At 48.1% G+C, this 15997-nt stretch overlaps 1 protein-coding gene across 4 annotated transcripts in view; it reads right to left on the bottom strand.

Moving 5' to 3' along the window:
* Window positions 1-15997, bottom strand: part of PARP1 (poly(ADP-ribose) polymerase 1) — a 41595-nt gene that overhangs the window by 17583 nt on the left and 8015 nt on the right. For 2 of the 4 annotated variants that reach the window (XM_081491468.1, XM_081491470.1), the window contains exons 3-9: window positions 11115-11239; window positions 9415-9629; window positions 7840-7939; window positions 5798-5914; window positions 5024-5200; window positions 2315-2459; window positions 371-511 (exon numbers count right to left, since the gene is read on the bottom strand). In XM_081491468.1, the coding sequence (XP_081347594.1) occupies window positions 371-511; window positions 2315-2459; window positions 5024-5200; window positions 5798-5914; window positions 7840-7939; window positions 9415-9629; window positions 11115-11239 (1020 nt within the window). The remainder of the gene's footprint in view (window positions 1-370; window positions 512-2314; window positions 2460-5023; window positions 5201-5797; window positions 5915-7839; window positions 7940-9414; window positions 9630-11114; window positions 11240-15997) is intronic. The other 2 variants (XM_081491469.1, XM_081491471.1) reach the window with 1 other exon arrangement.

Genomic DNA, 15997 nt, shown 5'->3' with positions numbered 1-15997 from the left:
GTGTAGTGCTTTCCGCTCTTGGAGACTTAAGATGGTCATCAGTGTAATAAGCCTGCAAAGAAATCTGTGGATCTTGAACTCTGCATTTCAAGCCTGCTTAAGCTGTGAACTTTTTTTCTGGTGGAAAATCTACCAACATCTTGTGAATAGTGCTAAGCGACAAGAAGAGTGGGCTGGTCTTCAGACACGTGAGCACAGACCACAACAGGGAGCAAGGCCAAGTTATGAGAGCCCATGCCCCTTCACAGAGCCTGAACCATGCCCTCAATAAGAGACACACTTCTAGGGTCCCTGTGTGTCGGACACTGGGCTCAACACAATCACGAGAGACAGACAGGGTCCCCCTGGTTCTCAGTCCAGTGAGACTTACTTTTGGTGCTGATGCACAGGGAGGCCTTGTTGGCTGTCCCTGTCAATTTCCCCCCGAGTTTCTCGATCGCGGCCTTCACTTCATCCTTGTTCTGGGAGAGTTTCCCAAGAGTCAGGATCTTCATGTTGGATAACGGCTTCTCTGGAATGGAGAACAGGATCATGAGACAGGGCTTCTGCTGGCGGTGGGGAGGAGCAGAAAACTAGGCAGTAGCTCCCAGGGAAAAGTCAGACAGGCTGCAAGGCCCCTGAACGGCCTCAGCACCTTCTCTGTATCAGGGAGAAATGGGTCTCCTTAGGGAAAAGGCCACATAAACAGCAACGAGCTAGAGTAACAGGAAAGCAGAGGACAGGACAGCAAACCGCATCCAGTCCTCGGCACAGAAGAGGCCAGCTGGGGACAAGCCATGCACTGACATTGTTCTACAATTAGGCCATGAGCAGGGATGTCTGGGTGTGCCCAGTTCTGCACCACAGACAAGGAAGGACCAGGGGTCTGGGCAGTGGTGGGCAGCTAGAGTCATCATATTAACTTGCCATTCCTTCTGTTATTTTCTTTTCCCATTCCACAACTAAAAACAAACTACAACCCTCACAGGATACTTATTAATCAATCCCATTTAAAAAATCAGTCTCGTCCACGACAACCACTGGAAGCTCTGGTCAGCAGGACTACACTGAGTTGAGATGGATTCAGGCACCAAGAACCCTGGCATTTCAGGTGTTCAGCACTAACCCCAGGCCAGGAAGACCTGGATCAGGAGTGTGCCTTCTATTTGTTGCAAATAGAGACATATAGAGCTAGTAACACATTTCCATAAGTGATGCTGTGGAATCCTTTAAGCCATCCCTGTGAGAGTCCCTTGGATCGCAAGATCAAACGAGTCAATCCTAAAGGAAATCAGTCCTGAATATTCATTGGAAGCTGAAGCTGAAGCTCTAATACTTTGGCTACTAGATGTGAAGAACTGACTCATTGGAAAATACCCTGATGCTGGGAAAGATTGAAGGCAGGAAGAGAGGGGGACAACAGAGGATGAGATGGTTGGATGGCATCACTGACTCAATGCACATGAGTTTAAGCAAGCTTCGGCAGTTGGTGAAGGACAGGGAGGCCTGGCATGTGGCAGTCTGTGGGGTCGCAAAGAGTCGGACACAACGGAGTGACTGAACTGTGAGTGGGGACCCACCAGGGACACCCACAGGGTTTAACTGAAAGCTGGCCGAGGTCTCCACAGGGAACAGAACCACTGAGCTGTGAACTGCAAGTGAGGGGAAAGCAGAGGGGACCCTCAGGGCAGGGCGCGGATGCCGACTCCGCCCAGCCCACAGTATGTGGGCTCCTGAACCCAGCTGCAAACAGCAGGGTGACTCGGGATGACCACACGACCTCTCCACAGGGGATGGAGGGAGGGCACTGCTGGGCTCACATTCACAGATGAATCCTCACCTTCCACCTGCCACATGGTGGCCACAACTATGCCACGTGTCTCTGAGTAAACAAAGACAGTGGCCCCTTTCTGCCAGGAAAACACAGACTGATCTCACTGTCTTTGCTGGTGTGGAACACCTCTCATGTGGATCACAGTATGTACAGCAGGTCTCTGAGGGGACAGAGCCCCAGCGTCACATTAGGCTCGGGATGAATGGTGGGGGTGGAGGTGGGGAGGGCTGCCCGGGGGCGCAAAGGTGAGACCTGGACTGACTCTGCTCAGCAGTGCAGACTCAGGCAGGCAGGACAACGTCCCCACAGGTAACCGTCTCCCTGATCCTTCTCAGAAGCCCCTCCCCAGCCTTCCTCCTTCTGCTGGGGGTGGGGTGGGCAGAACAAGGGCAGAGTTTCCCTATGGGATCAGCCAACAGGAGGAGAACCCAGCCGGATCCCCTCTCCCTGCTAAGCTCAGGGCCCCAGCCCTCTCCACCCAGGCTGGGCCCAGAGATGTACCTGGGGGGCCGGAGTGCACAGCGGCAGGCGCTGAAGCTGCGGAGGGCGGGGGTGCCGCCCCCACCGGAGCGCTGCTCTCTGGGGGGAATATACGGTCCTGCTTTTTGATCTTCAGTTTCTTGAGGTACGAGATTTCTCGGAATTCCTAAAGAACGTAAGTTGTAGTTAAGAAACCAGTTCTCCCTCGAAATAACCAACTGATAGAGCAAAGAATCTGAGAATCTTTTTCTTCTTATAATGAAGAGTAACAAAATAGGAAAACTGGAGGCTTTTGGTATGAAATACGGTTGATAGAGTATTTCAACAACAGTTGAAATACTGTTGATATAGTACTTATTACCAGCGCTTCTACATTTATAATAGAGCTGGTACTGTGACGCTTTAAGAGGAAAAATATTTTCCTTAAAAAAAAAGAAAAAAACCCGTTGATTATCTGGTCAGGGGACCCCTGCTGGAACCTGATTACAACCCTCGGGCCTCACGCCTGAGTTGTAATCCTGAGGGTCAAGAGGCGTTGTCCTGGGGTCTTATGTCCTTTCCATGACCAAAGGCCCCCTAGACTCTCCACATCCTGGGAGAGAGGTTATTACCTGGAAGGAAATCAAGGCAATTCTCTTCCCTTCCTAGAAGAAGTGACCGTGGATACAGGTGGCCCGACAATGGTCAGTGTCCAGCACAGCCCACCTGCACCCCAGGTGACTCCCCGTGGGCTCTGCTCTAAGTAGTCACGCAATAAACATCACATGCACGAGGCTCAGGGGTACCAGGTCCCTACTCTCCTAAGTCTTCATTCCATCAACAAATAGTCCTTCCTCACAGTATAGCACACGGACCTCTGCTCAATGTTATGTGGCAGCCTGGATGGGAGGGGAGTTTGGAGTAGAATGGATATGTACATATATGTATGGCTGAGTCCCTTCACTGTTTATTAACATTGTTAACCAGGCTATACTCCAATACAAAATAAAAAGTTAAAAAAAGAAACAGCCCTTCCCTGCTAGATCCATGATCAGTGACTGTCCAGTGGATAAAACCTATGCTGGGCATCTAACATGTGCCACACATCGCAGTGGGTTTATAAGAGTTTTGGCCTTTGAGAAACAAACTCAGCCTTGACTGAGGGTCAGATGTAAGAAGGCAACTTCCATATAGGAGCTAGCTTCTAAACCAGAGGCGTGCTAAAGTTATGCAACACTGGGAACAATGGGAGGGCTCCTCAGAGGCAGTGACCTGCTCAGCTGGCTGTAAGCTGAAAAGCAGGCAGTTAAGTAAATGCATCGGACGGGTATTGTGATGTACTGGGAACACACAACTATAGTTGGTTCTGAGTGTTCTACAGTTGGTTCACACTGCTGAGTGTGTAATGAAAGAGATACAGATGTGGATGGACTGGGGAAGGGGTGAGACGGAGACAGAGAGAACGTGTGTGTCAAGTGGTGAGAGTAGTATGTGAAGAGGAATAAAAGAGCCAAAAGAGGGGCTGCAGAAGGCAGCTGGAGTCAGATCATGGAGGGCTTTGGAAAAGGGGGTTCAAGCTAAGGAGACACCCTTGATTCTGTGATCCAAGCCCCTGGTGGCAGCACAGTCCCTATACAGGGCCTGTTAAGTCTGTGAGTTCGTCTGGGCAGCAAACTTTGTTGATCTGACAAAATATCTTGCACATCCAGGTATCCTTTTATAACAACCCTTAGAAAACTACACATGGATGCAGAGCAACTGACGTATCAAGCACAAAATAGTTCATGTAACAATCTTATTTTTTCCCCAACCTAAGATACTGAAAGGGATACAAATACCACAAATAGGCTCATAACACTGGCATTCTCAGAAGAACTGGGAAAATATTTCTAGAAGAAATGGAGAATCACTGTGAGGTTTTAAGGGTGGGGCAGCGACAAAGTCAGGTTTGTTTCAGAGCAGCTGCACAGGAGGTATTCAGTTAATTACGGTGGGGGACAGAGAAGGCAGGAAAAGAACAAGTGCAAAAGGGGGGAAACGTGGGAAAGCGGCATTCGCCCCCGACACAGGTGACAGTTACATACACTGCTGGTCCAAACGCTCCACCCCCAGAAGACACAGACAGTGAGGGAACTTGACAGACACCAACCCCAAACAAAGCCCAGTAAGCGGCAGGGCCACAACCGTCCCAGGCGGTGCTGGGTCCTTCCAGCAGCCAGCCCCCTGACACTGCTGGCTCCCCACCAGCACAGCTCCTAACAAGGTGCCCCAACTGAGGCTTTTTGCATTCTGAGAACTCAGCAGAGAGGTGACAGGGGACACGTGAACCCTGGGTCCTCCTCCTCCTCCAGCACCTAGGCAAGGAAATGTCCTTGAGAAGCACCCTCCTGTCATAAAGGCAGGAACCACCACTGGTTCACCACTGCGTCCCTTGCGCCTAGAACAGTGCCTGGCAGACGGTAGGCACTCGAGAAACAGAAATTAAAAACTCACAGTCTTCGCATTTTACACCAGCTGGACAAACCTGTGCTCCAGCTGGAAGTGCATTGGTTCTCCATCTGTGTAGTTTGCAAATGTACTGAACCAGTGACATAATTTTACATTCTGATTATGAGGAAGGCCCCAACGTAGAGGTCTGAGACACTCTACTCTGCAGTCGTGGTGGCCTCGAGTATGGACAAGCACGGAAGGTGGGACCAGGTTTTTCTGTAAATAGATCCCAGGATTGCTCCTACCTCCCACCTCACTTACCTTTGGGGTCACCCACTCCTTCCGGTTGGGCGTCTGTGTCTTGACCATACACTTGGTCCAGGCAGTCACGTCCCCGGTACAGTAATAGGCATCACCCTTGAAGACCAGCTGGCCCGAGCATTCCTCGCAGGGAAGGAGGGCACCGAACACCATACCGTCAGCCACTCGGTCCAAGATCTGAAGCCAGTGAAGAAACACGTCAGGAAAGAAAGGAGGGGGACTGTGAGAGGACATATGCCAATGTGGGATGAAGAATCTGCATAGACTTCACTTGCTAAAAAAAGGGAGTGCCCTGAGGCTCCCTAACATCCCCAGGGGATGCAGTTCATCGTTGCAGCTTGGATCTTATGTCCACGCATGAAGTGTTCCTGCAGCTACCCCTTCCCTCGGTGACTTAGAAATAGAGGGAGAGCCCAGAGCATCCACTGCTTCTGAGTGCACCGGAGTGACGGCAGGGCCTGCTGGGGAAATAGCCCTCGTGGCCCCCGGGGAGTCCGGGAGGAAGGCGGCAGAGAGAGCTCCTCGGGCCCAAGTGCATGGCATGAGCACACGAGGCAGACGTGCGGCCCACCTCAGTGCTTGAGCGCCTGCCCCCTCCTGCCCCCGCAAATGGCGACCTCAATGGCGATGACCATGCAGCACGACTGTGGAATGTCGCTCCCAATTAATACCGGCAGGTGTTCAACCGGAGGGCCTCCCACACTCCACTGGGACAGTCACCGCACACAGCCTGGCCGCCTGGCTCGCGGCTCCCGTAACACAAGGGCAGCTCACCGCCGACTCCCCCGAGGGCACTTGCTGCTTGTTGAAGATGAGCAGCTCTTTCAGGTCGTTCGTTGAGCATGCTTTCTTTAGCTCGTCCTTGACGTTCCAGATCAGGTCGTTCTGGGCCTGTGTGCGACAGTCAGCAGCTGAGAGATTGGCTCTTTTCAGAGAAAGAAGCCCAGCCAGAGGAAGGGTCCACCCTGGCCCTGCTTTGGCTCCCATCATAGCCCTGCTTCACAGCCCTGCACTGAGAGGAGCTGCCACAACCCCAGGACTCTGCTCCCAGCATGGGGCGCCGTGTCTGAGTCAGCCGGGGGTGTGGGCACTCGGGCACCGAAGTCCCTGGAACCAGCCCCTCAGAGACAAATTCTAGGACACACACGCAGGAAGGCACCGGGTTTATCTGTCCAGCACCGAAGGGGGGAGGGGCAGTCCCCCAACTACCTGCGAGCGAGCGGGGACAAGCCCCAAACACCCCGACCTCCTCGATCATGCGTTATGCTTACTGTTGTGAACAGACTTCGGCCGTTCTGAAAACAGAACTGTAAATCTCTGTGGTAATATTTATGCTGTGCTTACTCTTCGTAGGCACTTTTCCTATCACTGCACTTATTCTCACATCTGCTTTGCTTAGGAAGGCAGTGGCCTCCCCAGGGCAGAGCCAGGGTAGAGGAGTGCTTCCTCCCGCTCTAGGGGACTGGGTGGGTCATGCCCAGTTAGGCCTGAGACCCCACCTCTGCAAGGCAGATGGAAATGCCAGCCCTCTCAGCACCGGGTGAGAAGGACTTTAACGTGACAAAGCTGCATCACACACACTCCGTAAGGGCCTCTCAGTAATACTAACCCCTGGGACTTCCCTGGTGGTACAGTGGCTACGAATCCGTGCCTCCACTGCAAGGGGCACAGGTTCGATGCCTGGTTGGGGAGCTAAGATCCCACATGCTGCGTGGTGTGATCAAAAAAAAAAAGTAAGTAAGAATATAAGTAAGCATCATTTTTTAAAAATAAAATATACAACTAAAAAAAAATCTACCCCTGAAGGACCACGTGGTGAGCCTGGAACGAGACAGCATAATGAACAAGGGAGGACGAGGAAGACGTCTAAAGGCGCAAGGTGAGATGGAAGCAGCAGAAGGATGTCACCTACGTGACCAAGGATGGGAAGCCAGCACAAACTGATGTGCCAGGTTGGGGAGCCTGTGGAGCACGGAAGGAAGAACACCAAACCCATGGCAGCTCCCCTGCAGCCAGGGCTGGCACAAAACAGACACGTTTTAAGTTGAAGGACAACTCACACCGAATCTGTGATTCGTAGTAAGCAGCTGGAACTGGAACTGGCCTCTAATTTTTATACCACAGGCAAAAACGGAATACTCATGTTAAGACAGCCCAGCAGAAGCCTCATGGAAATCATGTCCCCAGAAAGAGACTGACTGCTCTCTGCTAGTTTCCCAAACACTCACCATTTTCTGGTTGATAATTTTTACTTTGCTTCCACACACGTTTACCAACACGGTGATGAATGTCTCTGGTCAATGACCACTGATCTAATGGGCAGTTTTCTCCTTTTACTATATGTCTTCTATTTTTTTTCCCCCAAGAAGAGATTTTCATTAAAAAAAAAAAAAAAATCAAATTTTATCTCTTTCAGCCATTCTCTGTGCCAAGAACCTTCAGCATCCTTGAATTCAATACCCAGTTTCCAGCGTGCTCCAGGTCTGGGATACAGTGATGTACTGTGTGGCTGAGGCACGACACGCCCATCCCAGCACAAGGCTGCTGAGTGGGAAGCAACAGCTTGGCTCCCACCAAGCTGGCCACTGGTCTGACACTGAGAGCCCATTGTGGATGCTTTCACATTGCTTTGGGAAGAGGGAAGAAAGCCTGGGGGGAAAGCCAGACTACTGAACAACAGCTATCAATTTGGGAGTTTTAAAAGCTCTTATAAAGCAGGACACCCGCACCTCCTTTCTCTCCAGAATGAGGTCTCTCCAGAATGAGGAAGAGAATTACACTGAATGGCGAGAGGAGACACGCAGCTCAGGACTCACCTTGAGGGCCTTTTCAAGTTTAATCTCCTTGTCTTTCTCTTTTTTAGACTTCTTCTTGGTCACTTCATCTATTCCATCCACCTCATCGCCTTTTCTCTTTCTGAAAGAGACAAAGGATGTGAGAGAAAGAACCAGAACCACTGAAACCCTGAAAGCCAACGCCTCGGGTGACACAGCGTCCTCATGCCACGCTAACGCCACTCAGCCAGGCGCTGCCCACTCAGGAGCTCACTGTCTGCTCAGGTCTGCGGCAGCCACTTCACGACATACTCCGCTGCAAGGATGGGCCAGCGGTTGCTCCAGAGCCTTGGAATGACCCGGCGCAGCACCCCGGGCTTAGGCCCCACCTGACATCAAAATGCCACCCATCTCTTGGCATAGACAAGATGGCCTGGAAGGTTCTGGCAGGGACTACGCTAGAGGTTAAGGCCACGGCTGAGGGCAGGGACCGCAGAAGACAAAGCACCAGTGCCAGGCACGGGGTCTTCAAGCTAAGACATGGGGCTGCTCCTGAGGCCAAGAGGCTGTTCTCAGACGCGGGAGGCAGTGTTTTCATTTCAAGCCCACCAAGAAGCAGTAGTCTAGGTGCTGCCAGCCGGTCTGCCTCAGCCCCGTCAGCAAACAGTGCTGACCAAGTCCAGGAGCATCACCCCCGACTTGAGAGAGGGCATCAAGGGTCATCAGTAACCCCTAGAAACAGGGCAGGTCAGCCATGGTGGTTAATGCTTTCAGCTCTCACACTAGCCTGAGATCGAACTCCTGCATTTTCCCTCATTCATTAAAGTGGGGAAAAGAATACCCTCTACCTTGTAGGATAATGGTGATGGTTAAATGAATTATCCTGTAAAAGGCTTAGCATAGTGCCCAGCACACCAGAAGTGCTCAACCAATTCTGGTGGTTACAGCATAAATGGAAGTTTATACATTCTTCTTAACACCTATACCGAGTGTCAAAGCGCCCTGAGGACTTTAACATCCATGCTTCTGACTTTCTAATTTTCTTACACATTACAGAGCCACATGTGCTCTACAATAAACTTGTACACTTATTTTTAAAATTTACTATTTGCTTATGGCTCCTCTGGGTCTTCGTTGCTGCGTGCGGGCTTTCCCTAGTTGTGGTGACCAGGAGGCTATTCTCTAGTTGCAGTGAGAGGACTTCTTTATTGTGGTGGATTCTCTTGTTATGGAGCATGGGCTCTAGGGCACATGGGCTTCAGTAGCTGTGGCACAAGGGCTTAGCTGCCCCGTGGCATGTTGGATCTTCCTGGACCAGGGATTGAACCTGTGTCTCCAGCGTTGCAAGGCAGATTCTCATCCACTGGACCACCAGGTTATTCCTAAACGTGTCCATTTAGAACTGAGACAGTGCTTGAAGGCTGCCTCTACACTCGAGGATGCCACAGGGATGTGAGAGTGGGTCATGGAGCAGTGAGAGGAAAGGTAGACTCCAGCCAGGGGAATGCTCAGATGGGGCAGTCAGGAGGATGCAGCAGTCTGATACAGACTCTGGGCCTGCGTGAAGCCCTTCCCTGAAGCCCCATGGACACCCCCCACCCCTAGCCCTCTACCCACCTTTCACCCTTGATGGCCGGGAGCTGCTTCTTGAGGGCTTCTTGGTCCTCTGCAGTGAGGCAGCTGAAGCCCATGAACTGGCTTGCGCTGAACTCAGGACGGAAGCCCAGCTCCTCCCGTTTTTGAACAAAACACTTTGGGTGGTACCAGCAGTCAACCATGCCCAGCTGGGGCTTATCGGGGTACACCACCTTCTTGGACAGGCGCACCTGGCCCTGTAGGAGAATCCACATGTGTTACCAAAGAGAGACAAGGAAGGGTGGTCAAACATCGGGGTGGCCCAGGGGCGACCAGGTCCACACTGAGGGTGATGGGAGGGCTGCTGGAAGGTTTTGGCTCTTTTATGCCATTAAGGATTGTGTTACCCTGAAGACTCTGCTCCCCATCTTTAAATAAGGTTAAGTCCAACTAGCTACCTACCCACCCAGCTGCCTAGGCAAGTGATAAAGTGGTAACATCACTCGGAGGACGCTCTGCAGACCCGGTGCAGAGGTAAGAACAATGCCTGGGATGCTACACTGTAGGCTCGAGGGAGCCAGAAGTGGAACTGTTAGTCGCTCAGTTGGGTCTGATTCTGCAATCCCATTGACTGTAGCCTGCCAGGCTCCTCTGTCCAAGGAATTCTCCAGGCAAGAATACTGGAGCGGGTTCCCATTTCCTCCTCCAGGGGATCTTCCCAACCTAGGTCTCCTGTATTGCAGGCAGATTCTTTATCATCTAAGCCACCAGGGAAGCCCCCTGAGGGACACAGAGCAGGCCCCAACCCTAGCAGGGATCTTCTGCAACCTCCTACCCAGCCTCCTCAGTCTCTTTATGCAGATGAAGGCTCCCTAAAATGCAGTAGCAGACCCGTAAGCTAGCATCCAGTCCTGCCATCCTGCTCAGGTCTGACATCCCTAGTGAGTTTCCGGCCCGTGAGCCCCAGATGGGGAAATTTGGACCAAGTGGCACTGACACAACTCTACCTCAGGCCTGGCCACACTCCGTGACACATGGCCTTGGCCGCTCCCTTTGAAACTTTTAACTTTTGCCTCAAATTCTTGCGGTAGAAGGCAGCTGGAGGAGATCTAGCAATTTCATGTTTTTCCTTTCTGAACACTCACTGACTCGCCTCAATTTCCTGTACAATACTGAGGAGGTAGAAACTTTTCATCAGTGCCTTGAATTAATCAACCAGAATGTTTGCCTAAGATGAGAGGATCTCAGGTAACGAGGCTAAAGGGCACAGGCCGACCCCCTCGACCTGTGTCTGAGCTACTCAGACAGCCGTCACTCCACCCGACCAGCTGTCATTCTACAGGGGTGAGAGCTGGAATGGAAGGAGGGTGGACAAAGTTCCTGACTAAGTGGAAGAAAGCCTGGAGGCCGACCTAGGGGACAAACGCACGCCTTAAACTGAGTCTACCATAAAACACAACCAACAGCTTCCTGCAGCCCTTTGGGGGTCCAGAAGAGACCCACTGTGTATGTTTTCCAAACTCTCCCAGGTTTCCTAAGAGCAGGTTCAGTGACACACACAAGGACAGCACTGTGAATAATCAGGGCTAGATGTGCCCACAAGAAAAGTCATTGTTATCTCCTGTCTCTACTAAGATGATTCACTTTATTTTTACCCAGCACCTAAAGCCCTATTTACTTTTTTCTTTTGAGATATCCAATGACATCCAATGCAAGAAATCCAGAAAGTCCCAAGCTCTCACCTTTTCTATCTTCTCCATGCAGCTCTTGCACGTGCTTCTGTTGGACTTGGCGTACCCTGCCCCAAAGTCAATCAGCGTCTTCTCTGTCTTGCTGCCAACTCCATCTTGGCCTTTGCCTGAAACATCTAACACAGCCACGCTCATTTCACCAGCCTCAGTGTTGTTCCAAAGAGCCCTGTCCTCCTCCTCTACCTCTTGGGATTCCTCTACCAGGACACCTTGTGTTTTGGGCAACCACAGTTGGTCCATCTCATCTATGTTTGCTTCTAACTACTGTGGTTGGTTAACAGTTTCTTCTCTGGCAATAAAATTAAAAATTTTCTCAGGCTCCTGGAAACAGCACAATGTTAGCTGGTGGTGGTCTTACCACCCCCACCCCCGGCTCCTCCTCTGCAGCCCCCCTTCCTCACTTTGAAAAGAACTTAGTAAGTGCTTACTACGATGTGTGATAGTAAATCAACAGGAGAATGAATGAACAAACTGAGATATAGTCAAAAGCCTACTCTTCAGTAATTAAAAACAAAAGAATTGATGACACACAGACAAGCTGGATGAGTCTCACAGACATGCTGAACAAAAGTAGCTTACAAGAGAAAAAGATACTATTCCTTTTTCTCTGAAATGTTAAATCACACAAAATTAATCCAAAGGGACAGAAATCAGAACAGTGGTTACCTTGCTGAGAGGAACGATGACTCGGAAAGGGCATAAGCGACCTTTCTGGGGGCGACTTATTGATGGGTGAATGTTAGATGTGTGCGTGCACTTGTCAAAAGTCACTGAACTGTACATGTAAAGTCTGTGCATATAACTGTGTATTATTTTTAAAATTCTGGATGAAAAATTTCAAACTACCAAAAACAGGTACTGTGAGAAAACAGATATTACAACAAGAACATTGACTCAAAGATAAAGCTTCATTATGATGAAACACGTGTCCAGCAAACTGAAAACTAATGAAAGTACTTAGGGATGGTGTGGAAGTGGAGAAATGAGTACATCACACATTGCTGGTACAGGTAGAACTGATACAATCTTTCTGAAAGGCAGGTTGGCACGCGCACCTTGAAAAAGTTCATCTTTTTCAGCAGTATTTCTCCCTCTTAGATTAAAGAAATAACTGGACAGATGCCCAGGATATGAGAAATTTGTGACAGTTCTGTTTGTAACAGAGCTAAATGGTTTACAGCCTAGTTTCAAAAGCAAGAGAGTCTGGACTTGAATCTTGCCTCTGGCATTCATCACCATGCTAACCTTGGGCCACTCAACTAACCTCCAGGTGACCCAGCTCAACTGGAAAAACTGATAAAGCAATGGGGCAAGGATTCAATCAAATTACTGTAATATATGCCAAATACTTTAATGATGCACAAAATTTAGCAAGATCTGAATAGATGAATACAACATTATCTTAAAAAATAATGATGGAAATCTGTAACTTTTAACGTGAGAAGAGTAAATATTAAACTGTAAAATGCAATGGGTAGACCACAGGGAAATACAAATCAAGATTAATATCACTTCAAAACATTAAGAAGGATATTATTTTAAAAAATCCTGAAAACCCAACAAATCCAGAAAACAAAAGTGTTGATAAGGATGTGGAGAAATCAGAAACCCGTGTATTTTTGGTGGGGATGAGTAATCCCACAGCTGTTGTGGCAAACAGTACTGCAGTTTACACGAAAAACTGAACGTAGAGTATTGATATGATAATTTCACTCATAACTCCACTTATGAGTATATACGTAAGAGAACAGAAAACAGGGTCTGGATCAGATAAATGCATACCAATATTCACCAATTACCGAAAGGTAGAAAACAACCCAAATGTCCACCAATGAATGAATAGATAAATGAAATGTGGAACAGCCATATCACAGAATTCTTATCCGGCCTTTAAAAGGAAATTCTGACAGACGCCACATGAATGAACCCTGAAGACATCATGCGGAGCAAAATCAGTCAGACACAGATGGACAAATACAGTACAGGCCAAACACAAAAGGATAAATACTGTGCGACTCCACTTGTATGAGGTATTTACAAGTAGTCAAACTCAGAGACAGAAATAGTGGTTGTCAGAAAGCAGGGGGAGGAGAGAAGAGGAGTTACTGTTTAATGGGTATGAAGTAATAGTTTAGGAAGATGAAAAAGTTTTGAAGAAGGATGATGTTGATGGCTGCACAGCAGTGTGAATGCGCTTAACACCACTGAAATGTACACTTAAAGTGGGAAGCCCTGTGTTATATTCTATCACAAGGAAAAGGTGATTGAACATTTTTTAAAAAGTTAGTATTATACTTGAGGTAGAATCCTTTTTCTGCAAAAGTAAAAACACAAACACACAAGCATCAGTATCTGAATAGGATTTTCTAATAAGACACCCCGCAATATTAATGATAGTTCTTTCTGAATTACAGAATCTGGGACAATTTAAACTTCTTGTTCTCAACAACAGCCTGGAGTCACAATCATAGGTTAAACTGGGTCAGTTCACAGGAAGGCAGAGAAATGAGAATACAGTCTCAGGAGATCACCTTCAGAAGATGATTAAGAAAAAAAAAATTGACCATTTTAAATTTAAAGGCATCTCAGCAAGTCAAGTTTGTGGATTCTGACCAACTGACCACAGCTTATACGGAGAGGCAGGAGACCCAGAATAGCCAACACAATATTGAAGAGGAACAAAGTCAGGGAACTGACACTGCCTGACAACAAGACTCACTATAAAGCTATATAATCAAGTCAGTGTGATACTGGTGAAATACACAAATTGATAAACATGCCAGAACACAGTCCAGAAGCATACCCACCCAGACACAGTCACTTGATGTTTGATAAAGCGGCAAAGTCAACACAGTGGAGGACAGCTTTTTCAACAAGTAGTGCTGGGACAATAGGACATATACGTGCAAAAAAAATTAATCTAGACAGATTACACCTGTCGCAAATATTAACTCAAAATGGATCACAGACTTAAATGTATTGATTAAACATAAAACTATAAAACTTCTAGAAAATAACATGGGAGAAAATCTAGATGACCTTGGGTATGGTGATAAGTTGCTTCAGTCGTGGCTGACTCTGTGTGACCTTATGGACTGCCAGCCTGCCGGGCTCCTCTGTCCATGGGATTCTCCAGGCAAGAATACTGAAGTGGGTTGCCATTTCCTCCTCCAGGGGATCTTCCCAACCCAGGGATTCAACCTGTGTTTCTTAGATCTCCTGCACTGACAGGTGAGTTCTTTACCACTAGCACCATCTGGGTATGGTGATAACTTTTTATTTACTTATCAATTATTATTATTTTTAAAATTTTTTGGCTGTGCCTTACAGCATGTGTGATCTTAGTTCTTTGACCAGGGATTGAATCTGTGCCCCCTGCATTGGAGGCGCAGAGTCTCAACCACTGTACTGCCAGGGAAGCCCCTGGTGATAACATTTTAGAGATGGTACCAGATCCAGTACATAAAAGAAATAATTGATAAGTCAGACTTTATTGAAATCAAAAATGTCTACTCTGTGAAAGATAGCACCAAGAGAATAAAAAATAAAAGCCACAGACTGAGAGAAAATACTTGCAAAAGACATATCTGATAAAGGACTGTTGTCCAAACTATAGGATGAACTCAATAAAACAAAGTGAAAAGATGCTCAAAATCATATGGTACTTCTTGTTATTCAGTCGCCAAGTTGTTTCTGACTCTCTGTGACTCCATGGGCTCCCATGGACTCCCTGCCAGGCCTCCCTGTCCCTCACCATCTCCTGGAGGTTTCCCAAGTTCATGTCCATTGAAGCGGTGATGCCATCCAACCATCTTATCTGCTACTGTCCTTGTCTCCCTGCTGCCTTCAATTTTCCCCAGCATCAGGAATTTTCCCAATGAGTCGGCTCTTCGCATCAGGTAGCCAAAGTACTGGAGCTTCAGCTTCAGCATCAGTCCTTCCAATGAGTATTCAGGGTTGATTTCCTTTAGGATTGATTGGTTTGATCTTTCTGTTGTCCAAGGGACTCTCAAGAGTATTCTCCAGCACCAACTTGCAAGCACCAATTCTTCGGCACTGCTTTCTTTATGGCCCAACTCTCACATCCACACATGGCTACTAGAAAAAGACTACAGCCTTGACAATACAAACGTTTGTTGGCAAAGTGATGCCTTGCTTTTTAATACACTGTCTAGGTTTGTCGTAACTTTCCTGTCTCCAAGAAGCAACTGTCTTCTAATTTCATGGCTGCAGTCACCATCCACGGTGATTTTGGAGCCCAAGAAGAGGAAATCTGTCACTGCTTCCACCTTGCCCCTTCTCTTTGCCATGAAGTGGTAGGACCGGATGCCATGATCTTAGTTTTTTGAATGTTGAGTTTTAAGCCAGCTTTTTCACTTTGCTCTTTCACCCTCAAAAGGCTAAGTTCCTCTTCGCTTTGCCATTAAAGTGGTATCATTTACATATCTGAGGTTGTTGATATTTCTCCTGGCAATCTTGATTCCAGCTCATAACTCATTCACCCTGGCATTTTGCATGATGTGCTCTGCATATAAGTTAAACAAACAGGGTGACAATAACCAGTCTTATCCTACTGCTTTCTCAATTTTGAACCAGTCAGTTGTTCCATATAAGGTTCTAACTGTTGCTTCTTGACCCGCATAGCGGTTTCTCAGGAGACAGGTAAGATGGTATTTCCATCTCTTTAAGAGTTTTCCACAGTTATGAACCACAAAGTCAACAGCTTTAGTATAGCCAGTGAAACAGAGGCGGATGTTTTTCTGGAATTCCCTTGCTTTCTCTATGATCCATGAGTGTTGGCAATTTAATTTCTGGTTCCTCTGCCTTTTCTAAACCCAACTTGAACATCTGGAAGTTCTCGGTTCACGTAATGT

This window comes from Giraffa tippelskirchi, chromosome 5 (genome assembly GCF_054371585.1).
Source record: "Giraffa tippelskirchi isolate mGirTip1 chromosome 5, T2T-mGirTip1v1.2.pri, whole genome shotgun sequence".
In the NCBI taxonomy this organism is placed as follows: domain Eukaryota; kingdom Metazoa; phylum Chordata; class Mammalia; order Artiodactyla; family Giraffidae; genus Giraffa; species Giraffa tippelskirchi.
Note: the sequence above shows the minus strand (reverse complement) of the source record. Positions and strands in the feature narration are given on the sequence as shown.